The 19,651-nt window shown below is 33.1% G+C and overlaps 3 protein-coding genes across 9 annotated transcripts in view; 1 reads left to right on the top strand and 2 right to left on the bottom strand.

Moving 5' to 3' along the window:
• Eag (potassium voltage-gated channel protein ether a go-go) overlaps positions 1 to 10,322 on the top strand; it is a 78,744-nt gene extending 68,422 nt beyond the window's left edge. For all 5 annotated transcript variants that reach the window (XM_083083169.1, XM_083083166.1, XM_083083168.1 and 2 more), the window contains 2 exons: positions 4,290 to 4,447; positions 4,641 to 10,322. In XM_083083169.1, coding sequence (XP_082939295.1) covers positions 4,290 to 4,447; positions 4,641 to 5,680 — 1,198 coding nt within the window. In that variant the 3' untranslated portion in view covers positions 5,681 to 10,322. The remainder of the gene's footprint in view (positions 1 to 4,289; positions 4,448 to 4,640) is intronic.
• Positions 10,323 to 11,940: 1,618 nt separating this feature from the next.
• On the bottom strand, positions 11,941 to 16,365 carry Gnmt (Glycine N-methyltransferase). The gene is made up of 5 exons (XM_083083085.1): positions 16,220 to 16,365; positions 14,124 to 14,479; positions 13,040 to 13,175; positions 12,710 to 12,830; positions 11,941 to 12,507 (listed from the first exon to the last, which is right to left on the bottom strand). The coding sequence occupies exons 2-5, from the start codon at positions 14,461 to 14,463 to the stop codon at positions 12,226 to 12,228; spliced, it is 879 nt and encodes a 292-aa protein (XP_082939211.1). The 5' UTR covers positions 14,464 to 14,479; positions 16,220 to 16,365; the 3' UTR covers positions 11,941 to 12,225.
• Positions 16,366 to 17,927: 1,562 nt separating this feature from the next.
• LOC145962166 (zinc finger protein 706) lies at positions 17,928 to 19,466 on the bottom strand. 3 transcript variants are annotated; one of them, XM_083083088.1, is made up of 4 exons: positions 19,283 to 19,466; positions 18,716 to 18,904; positions 18,510 to 18,654; positions 17,928 to 18,423 (listed from the first exon to the last, which is right to left on the bottom strand). In XM_083083088.1, the coding sequence occupies exons 3-4, from the start codon at positions 18,651 to 18,653 to the stop codon at positions 18,334 to 18,336; spliced, it is 234 nt and encodes a 77-aa protein (XP_082939214.1). In that variant the 5' UTR covers position 18,654; positions 18,716 to 18,904; positions 19,283 to 19,466; the 3' UTR covers positions 17,928 to 18,333. The 3 variants fall into 3 exon arrangements, with proteins under 3 accessions (XP_082939214.1, XP_082939213.1, XP_082939215.1); XM_083083087.1 differs by lacking the exon at positions 18,716 to 18,904 and having other exon boundaries at positions 19,283 to 19,464; XM_083083089.1 differs by lacking the exons at positions 18,716 to 18,904; positions 19,283 to 19,466 and adding an exon at positions 18,948 to 19,202.
• Positions 19,467 to 19,651: the final 185 nt, after the last annotated feature.

The following is a 19,651-nucleotide window of genomic DNA, read 5'->3' as shown; positions in this document are numbered from 1 at the left end:
CCTACACAATCTCTTATTATTATCTCGTTAACATTATTATTACTATTATATTGTCATTATTATTATTATTATTATTATTATTATTGTTATTATTATTATTACTTTGTCTGTCGTTGAATTTATATTTATTACTATTATTATTATGATCATGGAAGTTTTATTAATATCCACTGCGTATATGTATACGATGAATATTATAATGTGTATTACATTATACATATAATATCTGTTTCAATATTCGTACGTGTGTATATATGTAATATTCACAGATATATATTGTATATCACGGACAGCGCGCGCGCGTGTTGCACGTGGCATTTTGACGTTTCGAGCTTTGTTAATTAGAATAATTGGTTTTTATCGCAAAATTGGCACCCATTTGTCAAGATACATAATAATCACGAGAGAGAAAGAGAAAGGTAATAGATAAAAAATAATTCTATTTAAATAAAAGTTTAAGCAAATGTGTTGGAAAAGAGAATTTTAATATAGAACTTTAATATAAGATGTAACGTTATATTAAAATATCCAATGCATTCTTTTTATAAAAAAAATTTATATTCAAGCATAAAAACTAGAGCTTTTAATTCTGATAATGTGACCAAGCAAATGATGGATTAAATTGCATCTTTGCCTCTTAAAACAGAGATGACATACGTGGCAGAGAATGGTCTTGTATAATATTGACAAATTTCACTCGATTTAATCCCCTCGTTTTTTTTTTATTTTGATTAATCAAATATTTGATTTATGACTTTAAATGAGCGATTTTATGACGTTAACGGTGAAACTCAAGGAAGCGTAAAAATCTGGATTTAGATCAACTTTCGTGAGGGACAGATAGAGAAAGAAGAAGTCGCGCGATTTTCTCTAGATTGATCGGAGATTCCTTTGAGCTGAAATTTGTCATTGTCACTCGAAAACACGTGCACACGCTCGGACGCTTTCCCCGCCTAATTCGTCACGGCGAATACCGTAATGTGCGTCCCGTAATGTGCCAGCCGGAAGGTATCACGTATGTGCACTTGCTGTACACGCTTGAATGTGAACGACGATAAATTTTCATCGCACGTCGAGACACGAGCAAATCGAAATTAGCGGTCGATCAACCACCGCGAAATTCCTCCGAGGACGTTCAGACTCACCTCATCATCGCGAAAGACCGCATTTATTTAGAACATTATTTAAAACTTGTTAAAATTATTATATAATTCTCTTATTTTGCAGTAATATTAAAACTTTATTTATTTTTTCTGATAATATCTAATGAATATTTATTGAACCAATGAAAGTCGAAAGCTAGAGAAAAGTAGACTTGAAAATTAATTGATAATTACTAATACTTGGAGCTTATTAGATAGTTCTTGCTCAAGTAATTTAAACTTTTCTTGTCGAGATGAATATTACATGTACTACAGAGATTATACATGAATAAGGTACAAAGATCTTAAAGATTTGTTCGTCCTTCCAGCAGCATTTTCAATCGAGACGTACACTTCATTTGCGGTCTCATCATCATTATTTTAACAATCACATTGCAGTTTCTAACGAATGCTAGAGTGCTGTAAGATATATGGCTTTACAAGGCTATGTGCATCTCTTTTTTCACATCATATATTTTCCTACTAAAAGTCAGATATTTATATATAGAGCAAACTGCAGGATTTCGTATAGTTTTCACCTTTCCCAAATATATAGCTTCGCAATTTTATTTTTCAGCTTTTACAATTCAATGTTAGAACGAGATATCGTAGTCGTATTATATAACAACAATACTATGTAACAATAATAATAATAAAAACAATTCTTACAAGATCTGTTAAGATAGAAAGAAAATAAATCTAAATTAGCGCGATACTCGACAAAATTAGTCAATGAATATTCTGTTTAATGAGACAGACGATATCTCATCCAAATAGTCTAAAATTACGAGCGTAATTATATTAAATATTAATTAAATTAATACATATTCGCAATATTGGGATGAGAAGTTGCCGAAATCCTGACGTGTTTAAACGAGCATCCGATCTTCTTCGATTCTTATGCAAAGCAAAGTGCATGCGACGAATACACACACTCTAGGATTCCGACTTTTTTTTCTCTTATACAAAATATATTTGTGAGTATCTTTACAAGTATGTATATATACAAACATATGTAAATTACTGTGATGCAGTTGTGCCCGAGAAACTACCGGAATGCCAGAGAAAAAACTAAAAGCAAACATCACGCTACGTTTGCGATTTACAGTCTTTTACCTTTTTTATATTCTCTCGATATGTTCATCAAAAATTTTATACATCTATAACTTGCATTCTCAATTGCCTGACTTTCGCACGCACACAACGTGCTTTCACTGCTAATAATTGTCTCTCGAGTCTTGACAGCCTTATGTTACTTTTCTCTGTAGCATAATTAATTAATTATTATACTCACTAACTTATAATAGTTTTCTTTATAATAATTATTATTGCAACCAGCCGGAAGGCATTTTTATCGTTTAATGATAGACAATATATAGTTATTGATTAACATGCATGGAAAAATCAAGTTTTGACGTCATAAAGACGCTTTAATATTCTAGTTCTTATAAAACTTTTAATAAAACTTGAAAGTATTTTTACGCGCGCAACAATTTTTAGCATTTTTAAATTATGAATTGTATCACTGAAATTTTAATTCGTATAACAACGAATTATATAGTAATTACACTAACGGAACTTTAAAGTCAGGGTAATGAAAGTCGTAATTAAATTGATCCTCGATCAATTTCTCGCAAGGACGAACTTGCTTTGACGCATATAATAATAATGTGATTTTAATAACATTTTCCGCTACCTATGCTTGACAAAGACAACGCCAATAATTAATAACTGTAATGCAACTATTCGTCACGTTTAATAGTGTTCGATAATGTGGCATTCCCAAAGTTTGTCGGGCAATTTCTCATCTCCCGACTCTGTTGTTATCGCCAAAAGGTACATCGAAACGTTGGTCGACGCTGGTCGGTGCCGCGATATGCTTTTTTAGAGAGTCAAATATAACTTTTTAATAGTATTTATCAATGATTTATATTACATTATCTCAAATATTAGTAACTTTTTATTAACTTGTTATTTTATTTATGTTTTTTAATCTAACACAACTCTTTTTTAGAAAGACGAATATATTAGCCATTGAAAATTATTCATAAGTGTATTATATTAAATTAATATAATTCTATATATCAAGCATAGAGAAATTTATTATGTCAAATGAAATAGTCTGCAATTTTTGAATATATAACAAATGCGCGATTTATTTGTTAAAAACGTTGTACTTTTAATTCATATAATTTCGTAGTATTTTCAATTGTTAACAGCATCGCCATACTTGTTGAGGAAGTGAAGCATTATGGTGTTCGCTGTTAGTACAGATCAATGATAAATTCGGAAAAAGTATAAGACTTACTAAAAGTTCTTCTTAAGATTTTGTATTACGAGATCGTAATCCGAGCGATTTCAGATGAATTAAAAGTTTCGGCACGTAAGAGCTCGAATAATTTTAGCGCAAGCTGCCTAAGCTTGATTCATATATTATGGCAATACAAGAACGTGCCTTGATTACTCAAAAAACTACAATTGTTTGGTGATTTTTCCGAAAATGTATTGATATCTTTCCTTAGGAAAAAGTATTATTCGATAAACTACTCAGCAATTTTATATATATGTCCCTGTCAAAAATTTTTCCACGATAAATTGTGCAAAATTATCACCGTCGGCGTTCACCAACGTTCTCCGTTTTCCTTGTGCTCTTGCCAAACGTCGTTTATCACCGCCGTGGATCCCGTAGACACGTCGCACCAACGTAGGTCGCTCCAGTAGGACCACCAACCAGTAACCGGAGCCGCCTTCCTTTTTCTAATCGTCGATAGTAGACGATCGCATCTACGGCGATAATCCTATTATTAGTTAATCCACCGATCTAGTTCAAGGATGCACCATAGATTTAATCGCGGATTGAAAAGGAGAATGAAACGTGACGAATAATGATAGAAGAATTAAAAGGAAAAGAGAAAACAATAGACATAATCAGGGTTTCACGTGAAATTGATCCAATGCACCCCTTTGTCACATTTTTGAGCCTCTATATGCATTTGTATTCTTGCTGCCCTGGTCCAAATATCTCAGGAATAATAATGAATATATTTTTATCGTATCTTCTCCTTCGTGTTTGTAAATATGTTTTACAAATTTTTTACATTGAAAAGTAAAGAAAAATGTTTTTTTTCTCTCGATTACTTCGTGTAGATTTCGCCGAGAGAAGCCACACACTGCCGATGTGGAAAAGGGCGACGGTAAGGACGCCAAGGATGGCGAAACGTCGCACGCTAGGAAGCCATCCGTCGCCGAGGAAGGAGGTACAACCGTCGCAAAAACGCGACCGGGAAAATGGGGCCGTTTATTAGGTAAGAAAAATAATCTTTCAATAATCAATCTTAATTAGATACGATTAAATTAATTATCGAGTTGTGTAATATGAATTTTTTTATTAAAAAAAATTGTGCAATAATTCATTATTGAGAGATACTCCATCTGAAGCAAGCTGATTAAAAAAACTTTCTAGATTCAAATCCGTGCAAAAAATTTGTAATGTTGCAGGTAGCTCGAGTTTAGATTCTGGCAGTGAATCGGGCACGGCTGGTGACACGTTCAAGCGGTCTCTCAGCACGAGAGATTCGCGTCCAAGTTCCAGCGTCGCCACCAACAAAGTCTTCCCGAAGCTTGGCAAGTTGGGAGGCACAATTGAGGAGGTTAGCGATAACGTTGAAAATCCAAAGGATGCTCAACAACAACAGCAGACGCAACAACAACAGCAGACTCTCGCCGTGGACTCGAAGCAGCTGCAGCTGCGACGCCTGGAGAGTTATGACGGTGGTCTGATCACGCATCAGCCGAGCCACGAGCGAGAGATTCTCGCAGCGGTACTAGAAGTGAAGGTGGACCTGAAACTGGAGGTGCAGAGGGTGAATCAAAGGCTGGCCAAGATCGAGGACATGCTGCAAGCGCTGATGAACAGGCTACCAGCCGCGGGAACACCGCCATCCGGTGGTGCTTCTCAGCAATCTCAAAAGATCTCTGGGAACTTTGCCTTAGGCGGCAACGGTGCTATCCAGAACCAACCGCCCGTCACCCCGAGCGCAGTGATGTTGGTCCAATCTGCGACACAGACCGCGGATTACAAGCCGTCAATTGCTACCACATCGACGTCGACGACGCCGAGCGAGGGCTATCGGGAGCAGTCGACGGCAACGGAGCGCGTGTCCAAGAGCGGTCAGGAGCATCACCATCATCATCACCATCACCATCAATCGTCATCGTCGTCGCGGGATGTCAACAAGGAGCTGCTGGAGCGGCTAGCACAGGCCTCTACGTCGCGCGGAGACGATTCCAATGCTCTGGGACCGCTGATCCTGCGCAAGCGACGCAGCAAGTCGCGGAATAAGGGCGCGGCGCCGCTCGCACCACTCGCTACGCAACCGATGAGCCCAACGGAGATCACGGAGACCACGCAGATGCTCGAGTGTACCGATGACCGGGATTCAACCGGAGGTGGACCGACCGATAGGAGCTCCGCCGACCGGACTGCCGAAAGGTCCGAGCGTAAGAGACCGCCGCCCAGACCGAGGGAGTATTTGTGAAAGTTCTTCTCGCGTCGCATTATCTCTTTTTTTCCCCTTTCTTTCGAAACAATCCGCCGCGACGCGGTTGAAGGTTCATCGTCCGATACGCTTGTTAGTTTAGCATTTAATCACGCAAGAACGCGAATTTGCCGCACGGTGATACGATCACGCGATTATCTTATTCTAAAGCTATGTGCTACATCGAACAATAACTGTTTCGTTATTCTTTCGTTCGTGTGTACAAGATGACATGCCATGATGGCGAATCATCGTTTCGATGCGGCTTGGAAGATTTGGAAACTGTTAGTCTTACGTGACGCGTGGTCTGGATCTCTCCGGTAGCACGACTGAAATATCGTGTAAATTGACTCTCTCGGCTTTTCGCCGAGTGGCGGACGAATACAACGTGTCGATAATTTTGTTTCATAAAGGTACCATCTGATAATATATACATAATTACATAATTAATAAGAAGAGCTCCGTATTTTCGCGCTAATCGCTTTACAAGACGAGCTGAGAGAAAGAGAATGAAAAGATTTCGTCTCGAGCGAAATAAAGTAATTCTGCATGGCCAAAAGCGATAAATAAAGGATAAATAAATGCAGTTTTAAATACGAAATTATTCGCTTACTTCTTCGAGACACATCGAAATTTTCCGAGGGAGTATTTCACTATGTATCATACTTACACACACACACACACATACACACACACACACACACACACACATATACACAGATGTAGATTCATACGCATCGCGTAGCGGATTTCGCGGTAGCATCTCTCTCTCTTTCTCTCTCTCTTTCTCTCTCTCTTTCATGGCGATCACGCTAAATTTCTAACAATAAGCCTCTCTGACCACGATCGAAACGGTTCACGATATTAAGCCAACTGTCTCTCTCAACGAGATATTTTGTAATTATTAAGTCAGTGAATCTCCGCATGATGGTGGTGTCCAACAGAATCGTTAAGAATGTGTAATCCAAATTGGCCAAGTATAATTCTCAACAGATATCACCTCGGATCTTTTAGATTCCAAGACATCCGAAAATATTTATTACAGTAACAATAAGATAAAGACAAATAGCAAAATAATAACATAAAGCAACTTAATAATAAAAACATTTATTACAATAACAATAAGAAAAAGACAAATAGCAACATAATAAAATAAAGGTTTTATCGCGCGCGCGCGACGATATAATTTTCTTTAAAGAAAAATCAGTCAATCAATCAATCAATTAATCAATCAATTAATTTTAATATGTATTTTGGACACCACGTTAGGTAATTTTTATCTTGGTTGTGAAAAATTCTCGATTCTTAAATACAAATGTATTTGCGGTTTTTCTTTTCACTTTCTGTATTAAATGAGACTTTGAATGATACTGAATAATTAAAGCAAAACAGCCAAATCAAATACTAATTGAAATAATCGTTTTGTCTCGACAAACGGAATTGTAAAATGGAATTGCAAATGTAATCGTCTTGTTCTAAGATAAAATCCAAGATAAAATCTGTTAAATATTGCAAATGACTTTATAGGATTTCGATTAAAACCGAAAATTTTGAATTGATTTCGTTTGAAGTTAAATAACTTTTATTTTTACATTTTTTATTTATATATATCAAGATTTTTTAGAATATTACTTTCTATAACATATTCCCATGTATTATGTTGGAATCATAAATTATGAAAAAATATCTCTAGCAATGTTTATGCCTTCTGATTTTATATTGTTGTTATTTAATTATTGTTTGTTTGTTGTTTTAATATTTTTGCATTACATGGCTAATAATTACGAATGGCTACAAAAAAGAAATGATTTAAAAGTTCGTCAAAAAAATATTAAATGATATCGAAAAAGACAATTTCTCGTGCAAATAGTAGTATTACACACAAATGGCGCTACGCAAATTCGTATGACACGTATACGAAGCCAAACAGCAATATTAGATGTATATATCTTGTAATATGACATGTACATATATTTGCATTTAATTATGAATCATACAAACGTGTTAAAACACGCTGCTGCTGTTACTGCAAACGAGAATGGCGTCTTTGCTAATATTTGAATGAGCCGACAATCACATGTCTTTTTAAGCTTATATATCAGATCGAATCGAACAAATCTCCGAATTACTCGCAATTTGGAGTTTTGTTACAAGAATTAGAAAAATGATTAGTTCGTATCGATAAGTATCACACCAAGTGTCTTACTCTTTGATTAAGTTTTTGATTAAGTTTAACTTTTATTTTTTTGTAAGCAACGGGATAAAAAGTCAGTATTATTCTATTCTCAAATGACCATGCGAAGAGCAAAGGCGCAGATTCTCAAAAAACTCACAAAAAACATTTGGTCAAATCGAAAGTATAGATGCAATGCAGAGATGCGTAGACAAAGATATACGCATATGTTATGTATACATACACACGCAACACATACATACGCGCATATATATGCGTGTACATATATAAATATAATATAAGGGACAAGAAAATAAATATAGAGATACATATATATAATTTCATGTTACGAAAGATGAACTATCGAACAGTTACGAAGACTTTGTTAAATAGATTTTAGAGACAGAAACGATACAGCTGGCTCTATCGTAGTTTATATACTTATACGCAGAGAGAATAAAAAAGGTTTAACACTGTTGAAACTGTAGGGATTAAGTTCACATCTATCGCGCGTTGATCATGTTGAAAAAGCGCTAAGATTTTTTCATGTCCCAAATCATATCGCGCGGGTCGTATTATGGGCTGAAATGCTCGATTTTTCTGCAATTATAAATCTCGTCAAAAATGTGTGAGAATTCAATACATATTTATACGGTCCATAACATCGGGATCGTCGTCCGTACGTTTCGATGACTGGAGCATATCTCGATATATTTAGAACGATCGAAATCTACGTAATCGAATACAATTCGATCGTCATAAAATCAATCAAACTTAATATAATTTTGAGATAGTTTTAATATTAACAGAAATTTCATTCGATAAAATACTGATCGATTATCAGAGTCGAACAATTTTACGTTTCTTCCTATCTTAAAAAAAAAGAAAAAAGCATTAACGTAAAACTCTTGAAATATTTAAATAATTTTAAATAATTTAAATAATTCTAACGTAATAATATTGAAGTAATTTTAAAGTAATTTTTTTCCGAAGAAGCTGAAGGAGACCAAACTCTTGTCAATTACAGCTGCCTTTTATCTCCGTCGCGATGGAGAGTTGCGTGAAATTTGCAGGAAACATGGAAACGTACGCGATGCGAACCCGAATGGCTTTAATTCCGCACCTCATTGCTTAAAAGATTGTTGTTCATTGATCGAAAGGCCGGTCTACTCAAAATGTTTCGCGACTTCTATCTCTTCACCGCGAGATATATACGGCGAGATACAATCCAACGAATTGCAAGTGTGTAACAAATACATATTTCATACTGGAACAACGACACGAGGTTTGCGGCTGCAGAAGAAGAAAGAAGACGCGTATATGTGAAACTTCAATTACATACGAGTGAAAGTTTGCTAATTAATCCGTATTAATGCGTGGCAGAATTTAACGAAGCAATATCATCTTCGACAAGTCAGAAACAGTAATCCCTGTTAATCCTGAAGATCACATATGAGTCTACGATGTAAAATTAAATAAAGATGATGAATATTGAAAGAATTAATATGTTGGAATAAAATGATCGCTTTTAAATTATTGAAACTTTATGAAGCCGCATTAGAGAGTCATCGACAGAGCTACTGACATTTAAATGGAATGAAAATTATTACCGATCTCCATTGTGCTCTTCAAGGCTAAATAAATTAATTTTGTTAAGTCCTTAATAGGGCATATGTGATACTGCTTTTCATAAATATTAAGTACATGAAATAAGCAATTTATATCTTAAATAAAAGTATATAAAATCCGATGAAGGATTGCTCGTTAAATATTGCGCACAGTTTTGTAAAAAGAAAAATGGCGAGAGAGAAGCGAGAAAAGGCGTATATAACAATAAGTGAATATAGTTGTAAAAAGAAATAGTTCTCTCTGTTTGCGCGATCTGCCCTGACCAAATACATCTTAATTTTACTTGCGGCAATAATTTTCGCTCAATCTATATTCTTTAATTTCATTTTACGCGTTAGGAAATCATGCAGAAAATATAATAAAAATGAAAAGTATATATATATATAAGTGATATTTATAATACTTAAAAATGTTAAAAAATAGTTAAGTTCTCCTTGTGAGAATGATCATCTCATGATTCACAGCTTTTACTGGGCAGATTGTCATTGGAAGTAAAATCGAGAGAATATAAATGCAATACGATATTACGATTTTTTATATCAGCTACTTTGCAATAATACAAATAATCACCATTCGAATAATAACGTCGTAACACGAGTCGTCGTCCTTGACCTTACCTACTCGTTGAAACAAAGTTTCAAGTCAATTTTCGCGACTCGTTACAAGTTATTACACGGCATGCATTTATACAAGCCCGCATTCGAAAGTTGTTGCGAAAGTTCTGCTCTATCTTTGATCATCAAAAGCAGATTAATATATTGTGCGTCATATTATTATTGTTATTATTTTTTATATTTTAGATTAAGTGAAAGAACTCCATTAAAATGAAATGTAAATGTTTTTATTATCGTTACCCAGTGCGTTTATCAGTGATACGTATATCATATACACATCTTTCTCCATGTAAATATATTTTAATTTACATCGCATAAAACAGTGGTGATTCAAATTTCAGATTATTTTTTTATCATGCAATGGTAGAGATTAAAATGAGCTTTGAAACGGCATAATTTATGCATATTAGCATTATGTTATATTATGTATACAGTCGCGACACGCCAAGTAGCATGTTACGATCGCCGCGTACGATCTTGGAAATCTTAAATATGGAAAAATTCGATACGACGACGACAGTGTTCGCAACGACGATCAAAGAAGCCGTGATAGATACCATACGAATTTCATGAAAAAAGAAAATGATTGGAAGAGTCTATATATACATATAAATAGCTACATACATACACATGTACTGAACAGAAGAAAAATTATAAATATATAAATACATACGCGTATGTATATATATATATATATATATATATATATATATATATATATATATATATATATATATATATATATATATATATATATATATATATATATATATTAATAGAAGAGGAAAAAGATTTTTGCTATAACACTTCGTCCATTTTTCTATATGGGCAGTTCGTTGCACTTGTAACACAAATCCTTGGCCTTGTAAATTATTGTCCTCGGTCATTTCTTCAATCGAAGAGTATCATTTGGTTGTGCGCGTGGTGCCGCAGAAAGTACATCGAAGAAATCGAACGGATTCGAGCTTGATTTCTCCGCGTTCTCTTTCCTATTACGCGCTTTCTCTTGATCCTTCCATTTCCCCTCCCCCTCCGCGAACGCAAAATTAGTCTAAATCTAAAACGACGATCCTTCGAGGTTCGATTTCTACGATAGCGCGGCACTTTACACGCAGCGACGAAACTCCTCTGTAAAGCTTCGCGGAACCCCTGACGAGGGAGCGATGTCGGGGGTGGATTTAAGTAAGAATTCGCGAGAACAATTTCTGCGCCGATAATCTTAAGTTGAAACGATCATTGACGATCGATGTCGCTAATATCAGATGATACACGTGTCTCGGATATTCCGATGTCAATTCTTGGATGAAAATCGATGAGACTAGCGTGATAACGTTGAGATTGGAAAGATGTCGAACGATTTGTTGGATTTTGGTTTCCTCATAGAAATTGCATTGTTGCATTGTCAGCTACGTATAAGATTGAAACATATAGAAAACAGTCGATTCGTGCGCAGCAAACATTTAGTCTTCCTACTATACTCAAATTCGCGCATTTGTTTGAAACATCGACCAGAAACGAAACATGAGAGACGAAAGGAAAAAGGAAAAAAAGCACAAAGACACGAAAATTCGTCCAAAAATTACTCAGCAAATCATCGTCAATGATCGTTCGAAAAATATCCTTGAGAGATCAAGTTGTAGCATCGAACGAAGCCTGGCTAGAATACTCAATTGAAAAAAGCTGCTTTCAGACTTATAATAAAAATATACTAAAACTTATATCGCGTATATCATTTCGGAAGGTGTTCTTCTTAGATAGGGTTTTCCTTAGTATTTCTTTTTTCTCATTTTTTCCTTAGTGCAACATTTTTTCGATGATTTAAATTTATGTAGAATATATAGATATTTATATAGATATATGTATATTTTATTATGTATATATGTACACGTTTTTCATCAATTTTATAATTTAATTATAAAATTTATTAGATAGTTTTAATTAGATGAGGTCCTTTTTACATATTTGGTAAAAAACACTTGTTTTAATTAAGAAATAATTCACAATTTGTTTCTAAACAAATTAACCAACCATTCTAATCATTCAGTCTTATAGAACATTTGCTTGTTTCGAAAAACCGATGACACTGTTTCAAAAAGGATCATCGACGTTCGATTTCTCACTTTTTAAAGTTATTTCTGCAACACGTGGATATAAAATCCGGGATCCTTGATCTGATTGAGTGGTTTAAAATCACCATAGATTGTATGTTTCGCCCTGTGGCTGAATATCTCGGTCAACATATCGTGGAAAACTGTTAATCTGTGAGGATAATACGACAGCCTGAACTCGTTAACATGCTCGATATTGTTTTTATTCTTGTCATCTAGAGCGATCATGTAATCCAAAGTAACGATCTTCGGTTTTCCTGACACGTAGAGTACTGATGTTTTGATATCCATCATATGCTCGCTCTACGACACGAAAAATTTTTGATACAAAATTTTCCAAAATAACGGGCGACAATTATTTATTTCGATAAACTAGTTAAACAAAAGAGAACTAGCATTTGAACATTTGATTTAGAACCTTCGTATCGCCTCTAATACAATAATGATAAATCATGTGTATTCGATGCACGATAACGATAAATAATCATGCATTTTCTTTACTTACATTATAATATATGCATTTGGGAGGAGTTTGGCCGGTATTGATTATATAGTCATAATTCCTGTGATCGATAAGCAGTAAACCTCCTGGTCTTACGCAACGCTCAAAGTTCACCAGGGCTTGCCTAGAATGATGGAATATATTTTATGAATATGCAGATAAAATTATATAAGATACTTTATAATATATTTATGCGATTTCCTATTGATTTTAATTATCTTTAAAATTAGGTTTCGCGAAGCACAGTCTGAAAGTCACTGATGCAATCTTTAAGTATAGATAATCTAATTAGAATGAGATAATATTATATAGAATTAAACAAATTTTTGATACCTCTGTTCTCTCTGATCATCGAAAATATCAGGCATGTGGGCGAAACTATTTCCCAAGCATATAACAGCATCAAAACCTTCTCCAATGAGGTGACTAATATCGCTAGCTAGTGTTAGCCAATTGGCCTCTTCAATTACTGTCGCAATTCAAAACATTAAAATAATAATAATGATTGTGCAAAAGAGTAAGTTTCTAAATAAATTTATAAAATTTTTTTACTTTAGTATCATCAATAAGATCTAATTTCCCTTTAAAATTTTTAACACTTATTTTTCAAGGATTTAATTCTGAGAATATATGTATATTAATATTTTAAAAGATATTAATATATATACAGTTGTAGAAAAATTATTTTACAATTATATGAATACTTCAATTATAGAAAAAATAATATTATTTTTATTATTTGAAGCATTTTGCCATTTTCTTTAATTTTATCAGTGGTTAGATCATTCGTGGTTTTAGTCCACGAATCGTGATTAAAATCACGAAGTTAAAGGCCAAGAAACAGAAAATACTGTTGACCTTCGCTGATAACGCAAGAAGCCTTCCTGTACTTCTCATATCCATTGGTAGCGATAAAATAATTCGGCGGTTCTTTTCAAGCGATATTGTAATCGTGTTTTAAACTGGCTTTATCTGACTTTTATACACATTTTGACATACATACATATATTATTTTCTAACATTGTATACATTAATAATAACAGTTGTTATCAGTGAGAATCCGTAAATGAAGGAGCTTATAACATTAAACTTACAATCTTACGCGTTATCACATTATCTCTCGATTTAGTCTTTTTAAATATATATATTGTCATTATATTGTCGTTTCAATTAGGACAAACAGATACAAGTTGTTGTATCACAAAGTTATTTCAAGTTTCTACGTCATTTGATTAATCTTTGTTTTTAAAAGTATATGTTGTTCTGTTTGTCGCAATCTTTTTTTTTTCTGCTCTCGTTTAAAAGAATATTTTCTCCTTGTGCTTTATTTCTTTCCTTTTCTAATCTTTTCCTTCCAAATTCTTTTTTACGTCTAATAAAAGATTCCAATCCTAAATAATTAAAATATCAAACTTACTCCATTTATCAAAGGCAGGCTCCTTCCTACGTTCCCATCTGGATTTTAGCGCATACTTGAGCATCTTGTCAGAGGCGTCAATGCTGACGACCTCGAAGCCTTCTTCCAGCAGCATCACGGAATCGACCCCGGTGCCGCAAGCGACATCCAATATTCGATGGCATCCCTTTTGTCGCAGCAGACCCACCAAAAAGTCCCGATAATTTTGCGTACGTTGCTTAATGTCACCGATGAAGAACTCCCAGACTTTCGCCGCTTTGCCATCCGCGTATTGATCTTTGACACCCTCAGCTGGTGTACCGTGAGAACGAGTACGAAATACCGTCGAATCCATAATCATGCGAAATCTTACAAAACTGCGGAATCAATTATATCATGTACCTTATAAAAATATAATTAAAGCACGTGAATCAAATGAAATAAATAAAGAATACGAAAACTCTGTGATATTCTTACATTTTCGAAACGTTATTAATATGTTACTGCAACCTCATGCCCATTTTGCACGATTTTATATGTATATAATGTCTCCGTAACATTGCACTATAATTTGCGAAATTACAATATATCCTACTAATGTCGCTGAAAGATTCTGTGTTATATGAATTGAAGGATATTAAAACAAATTTTTTTATTATGATTAATTATTCGGAATTAATTTAATTCTTGTGTACATACATATATTTTCTAGATATCCGATACTTTATTTAAACAAACATAAGTTTGTGCAAACGCGACATATTCGCGCTATTTATACAGTTATTTATATAAAATATGGCAATAGATAATATGAAATATAAATGGAATTATATTTCGTCAAACATTATGATTAAATATAATATATTTATATTTAGCATGAGAATTGATCAAACGTGTTATCACAAAATACAAATATATAATTATAGAACTTCCTAATGATAATATGTAATAATCTAATATCAAATGATATGTTTACATCATAAAACAGGAAAATTTACTATTTTATGTCATCAAATTATATGTAAAATTATTTAAAATGAAAAATTTGGAGATCAAAATTTAGTATTTTGATTTAAAAATCAATATATGGTTCATTGTTATATAAGTTTGTTGACTATTACTCTGTTTTTTTAATAACCTATTAAATTTAAGAAATACTTAAGTATATATAACGAGGTTAATGGATTGATTAATTTCCATTAATCATGCATTGATATAGCAAATTTTTATCTCACATAAATAACTTTGTTACATTCACGATAGAATATAGATTGTTATTATCTCATTGAGCCAAACATGTTTCAAGTTTACATTGAAGACAAAAATGAGAAAATGATATTTCTCTCTTCATGTTACAATGCTATTAGCAGATTCTCATAGAATAATCCCATCATCTCTCTTCTAATATTTTCTATTTATTTTCGAATACGAGAGCACTTTAGAACGTAAGTGACAATTTATCTAGTGTCAAAAAAAAAACGCAAACACAACCACAAAATTTAAAATATTAATGACATGATTCCATCTCATTGAATATATATATATGTGTAGTGTATATATATTATTTTACAATTAGGGATTGAAATTTTTAATCTCATTGAATTATTTATGGTTTCAATATACATCGACAAACATAATTATATATTTTTTGACAAACATTATATATTTTTATTGACTAGCTTAATTTTTAACGTAATAATCGCATCGATAAGTGTAAAATCCTCTTCATAAAATATGAAATGTAAAATGAATTACATATCACGGAAATAGATAAAAATGAAAAAAAGAATTTTTTATTTTTTATCTTTCTTCTTTATAATTTTTATTCATTTTGTTTTTTCAAAGATAGATTAAATCTCTTAATCTATGATTACATAGGCAAATTAAAAGCATATTTCAAGCTATATCAATATGGATTTTTTCCTATTTTTTAATACAAAATTAATTTAAATTTAATTAAACTAGGACTAATGAAAAAATAAATAGAAACTAATGAAAAAAATAAATAGAACTTTACTTAAATCTTAATTGAATTCTTTAGATTAATCTTTTTTCATAAGTTAAGTCGCAATTGCATTGATAATGACTGCTATTGCTTCATTAAAGAAATATCATACCTTTTCTTTTCGATCGATGATAACAAATCCAAAATCGGAACTCGAGCTAAAAGATACGAAAACCGTACTCATAGAAGATGAAAACTGTCGCGGTGATACAGCGGTCGCCCGCATTTATATACACCGTGATAAATAAGAATCATTGCGACAGTGTGCGTAAAAAACATATGCTGACTGAAGTCGCATGTCATTGGATTACTTCTCAATATGATGTAATATATGTATAGTTTTATGCGACACATTGAGAAACATGATTCAGTTTAATAACATTTTGATAAGAAGTGATCCAACTTATCATAGCAGTCATGAAAGACTGCGCGACTTTGTTCTCACATCTTACAAGACCTAATCATCCTAATCAAACAATTAGCAGATGCCTCTCTTTTTCGACTGTCAATTATATACATTAAATTATTCTCGATATATATACACACACACTGCTTTTTCATTCTTATATATTTTTCCTCGTGATAATAACGTATATAATAAATTTTTGTCAAATATAACGCGATGTGACAAATGTAATAGTATTATAGTTACAATTGCAAACATTTATTTTTTTTTAAATACACTCAATTAATACATCTTATTTTACTATGTCATTATTATTATCTAAAAAATATACCTATCGAATGCATGACGCAACATATGATAATTTGCGAGACAGTGATTTGTAAAATAATTCGAAAGAAAAGGAGATGATAAAAGTGCGATTTATTCGTATGCGCGCTCTCGCAGTATTTATACAATGGTGTGTGAAGTGAAGTTTAAATAATTTTAAAACAGATATTTTTGGTTTGCATGTGTGCATATACGATTAAAATCAAAGATATATCTAGAAATATATATTATTATTGAGATATTTTCAAAACTATTCTATATCAATCCAATAAAATTAACTACAACTTCAATACGAAATCTATCAATCACATCATCACATCATTTGTCGCTGGTTCAATTTATATATTTTACTTAAAATATAAGAAGATATCTAATAGTCTAAAATGTGCATAATCTGTATACTATCTAAAATACATTAAAATTATTACATCACAAGAATAATAATTTTTTTATTAAAGTCAATAGCAACTACATATGTCTCACGCATGTATCAGACTCTTTACATTTTTACAATTATATTAATATACAATAATGTAATTTGAATCACAATTAGTCTTAATTCATTATGGTATTTATTAAGTATCTACATATATCCTTTGTAAGCATATAAAAATGCATTATATTAATTAGTAGATGTTCAAAATGAAAGAAGTGGTATAGATAATTCATTACAATGCAAACAATATACATATGTAATAAGCTCGATTAGAAATAGAAATAAAAATTTAATCCCTATAAATAAGAGGGAGGGATTATGTAATAATATCTTCATTTAACTATACATTGTTCTTATTTTAAAGAGCATACAATACATTCAACTATAAATTGGCAGTTATATGGTTAAGATTTTTCTATATTATATTCAACCTTGTAACTTGAAAAATCGTTTTTGTGAGCTCTTACGTCAAAATATATATAAGTTAAATGCAACAAAGTCAATGATAAAAAATATTATTTTTTTCCTAATTTACAGTACAAAATTAAGATTTATAACGAGGAAACATTCATCATAACACTTTTCATAATTTATATAAAAGCATTTAAAATGCTCTTTTTTTAATATACACAGAAAATGATTTAAAATCTCTTTAGTTATTCATATCTTATATATTATCTCTCTTTGTAACAAAAGCAGGAAATGAATGCTACATTCTCTCCTTTCTTACATTGAATTATATTCTTTGCGTCATCAAGTTTATCAACTTTATTTAAAAATGTACACAAGATTATATGCAATTATGCTTACGTGAGAAAAGTATTGGCTTCTATAAATCAAGATTTTTCATAAGTAAATTATTAATTATGCCTCTAATGTTTGAGTTGTGTACAACAATCTGTTGAATGCAATAGATCAGTTAAAACACTAACAAGGTTTTATTCATTTTCTGAAACTATGCAATAATCAGATGAATGTTGAACTATATCACATTGTCAGTTCCAACACATTTTTCCTGCATTCTAGCCCAATTGTCACTGTACAAAAGTTCGTACCCTCATATATTTTTTAAATCGTCAGGCAGTTCATTCTTGGGATGTTTATTCTCAAAGTGTTGCTTATAAGTTTTAGGGTCTGGCATTTGAGCCTGCAAATAAAACAATTCGTAACAGACTGTTAATTATATATATATATAAGTGCCAAGCATCAATAAAAATTTATAAGGATTCAGACCTTGCATACAGTACACACGTGCACAAGTGCCTTCTGCGCTGCCTTCTTCTGGTCATTGGCGCTGTGTCCTTGTTGTTTCTTTAATTTTGCACTTTTTTCCGCTGCTTTAGCTTGAGATTGTATTTTTTGCTGTCCACGAGCCATTCTGGAAATGAGAAAAATATACGCATACATATAAGTGAAAACACGTCTAAAATAATACTGACAATCAAAATATGCTCTCATCGCCTTGCTTCCTTCCGCGCATTCGCAAAGTTCATTGACCAAGTCGGACTAACTTTAGAATGTCAGCCACACAACACATCTAACGTCTCTTTTGGTATAACAAATGTAATCTTATACCTCCGGTAGTTATGATCGACTGTCAATACAACGATCTCTCTTATCTCCCGCATCTATCATCGAAATAATTAATACAGGAATTATATTGTACACCACCTGAAACGTCAAGACGTGCGATCGAAGATATCTGCGGATCTGCCGAAATTATTCACGTGTCGTTTTGAATCGCGCGTTTGCCTTAAAACAGCCCGGAGCGTAAGGTCACCGCTTTCAGTCAATAGAAAAAAAAAAGCGCGGAGTAAACTTTCTACCCGAAGAGAGTATGTACATTTCACCACGAAGCGAGCGAGAAAGTATAGAAACATGCGTGTCTTCCGCAAAATTTCTCTTCTTTCTCTCTCTATCTCCACCGCCCAATATATGTCCGTCTCGTTTCAGAGGTGCAGATAGTGTAACGCGGTGCAGCTGCCAAACGCGACCAGATTTCTCACCTATTCGCGGATAAACGGTGAGCGTGCTTCTTTCGCCTCCCGGATTCGGATCGAAATCACCTGCTCCACGACGATGGAAGCGTGGCTGGTGTCCTCGCCGTCGTCTCCCGCGCCGAGAGAGAGAGATCCTTTTTCCCCCAACTGTGCCCGACACCTGGCAGCGCCAGTACTGGCAGTGTTGCCAAGATAAAAAAAATGTTGCGTGACTGCAGCTGTTGAATTGTGTTCAAAAATCTGAATTCTATACATGTTGGAATGAGCCATCTGTTTAGGTATGATGGGGGGACCGGCACAGATTAGAGAAAAAAAACATAAATAGCGTATAAATACACTTATAAATACTCTCACGTTTTAATATGTATTACGATG

The sequence above is a fragment of the Camponotus vicinus genome, unplaced genomic scaffold (assembly GCF_025532165.1).
Source record: "Camponotus vicinus isolate PSW18456_S1 unplaced genomic scaffold, iyCamVici1.0 SCAF_11, whole genome shotgun sequence".
Lineage (NCBI taxonomy): Eukaryota > Metazoa > Arthropoda > Insecta > Hymenoptera > Formicidae > Camponotus > Camponotus vicinus.
The sequence above is the reverse complement of the archived record's forward strand: the minus strand, read 5'-3'. Positions and strand labels throughout refer to the sequence as shown.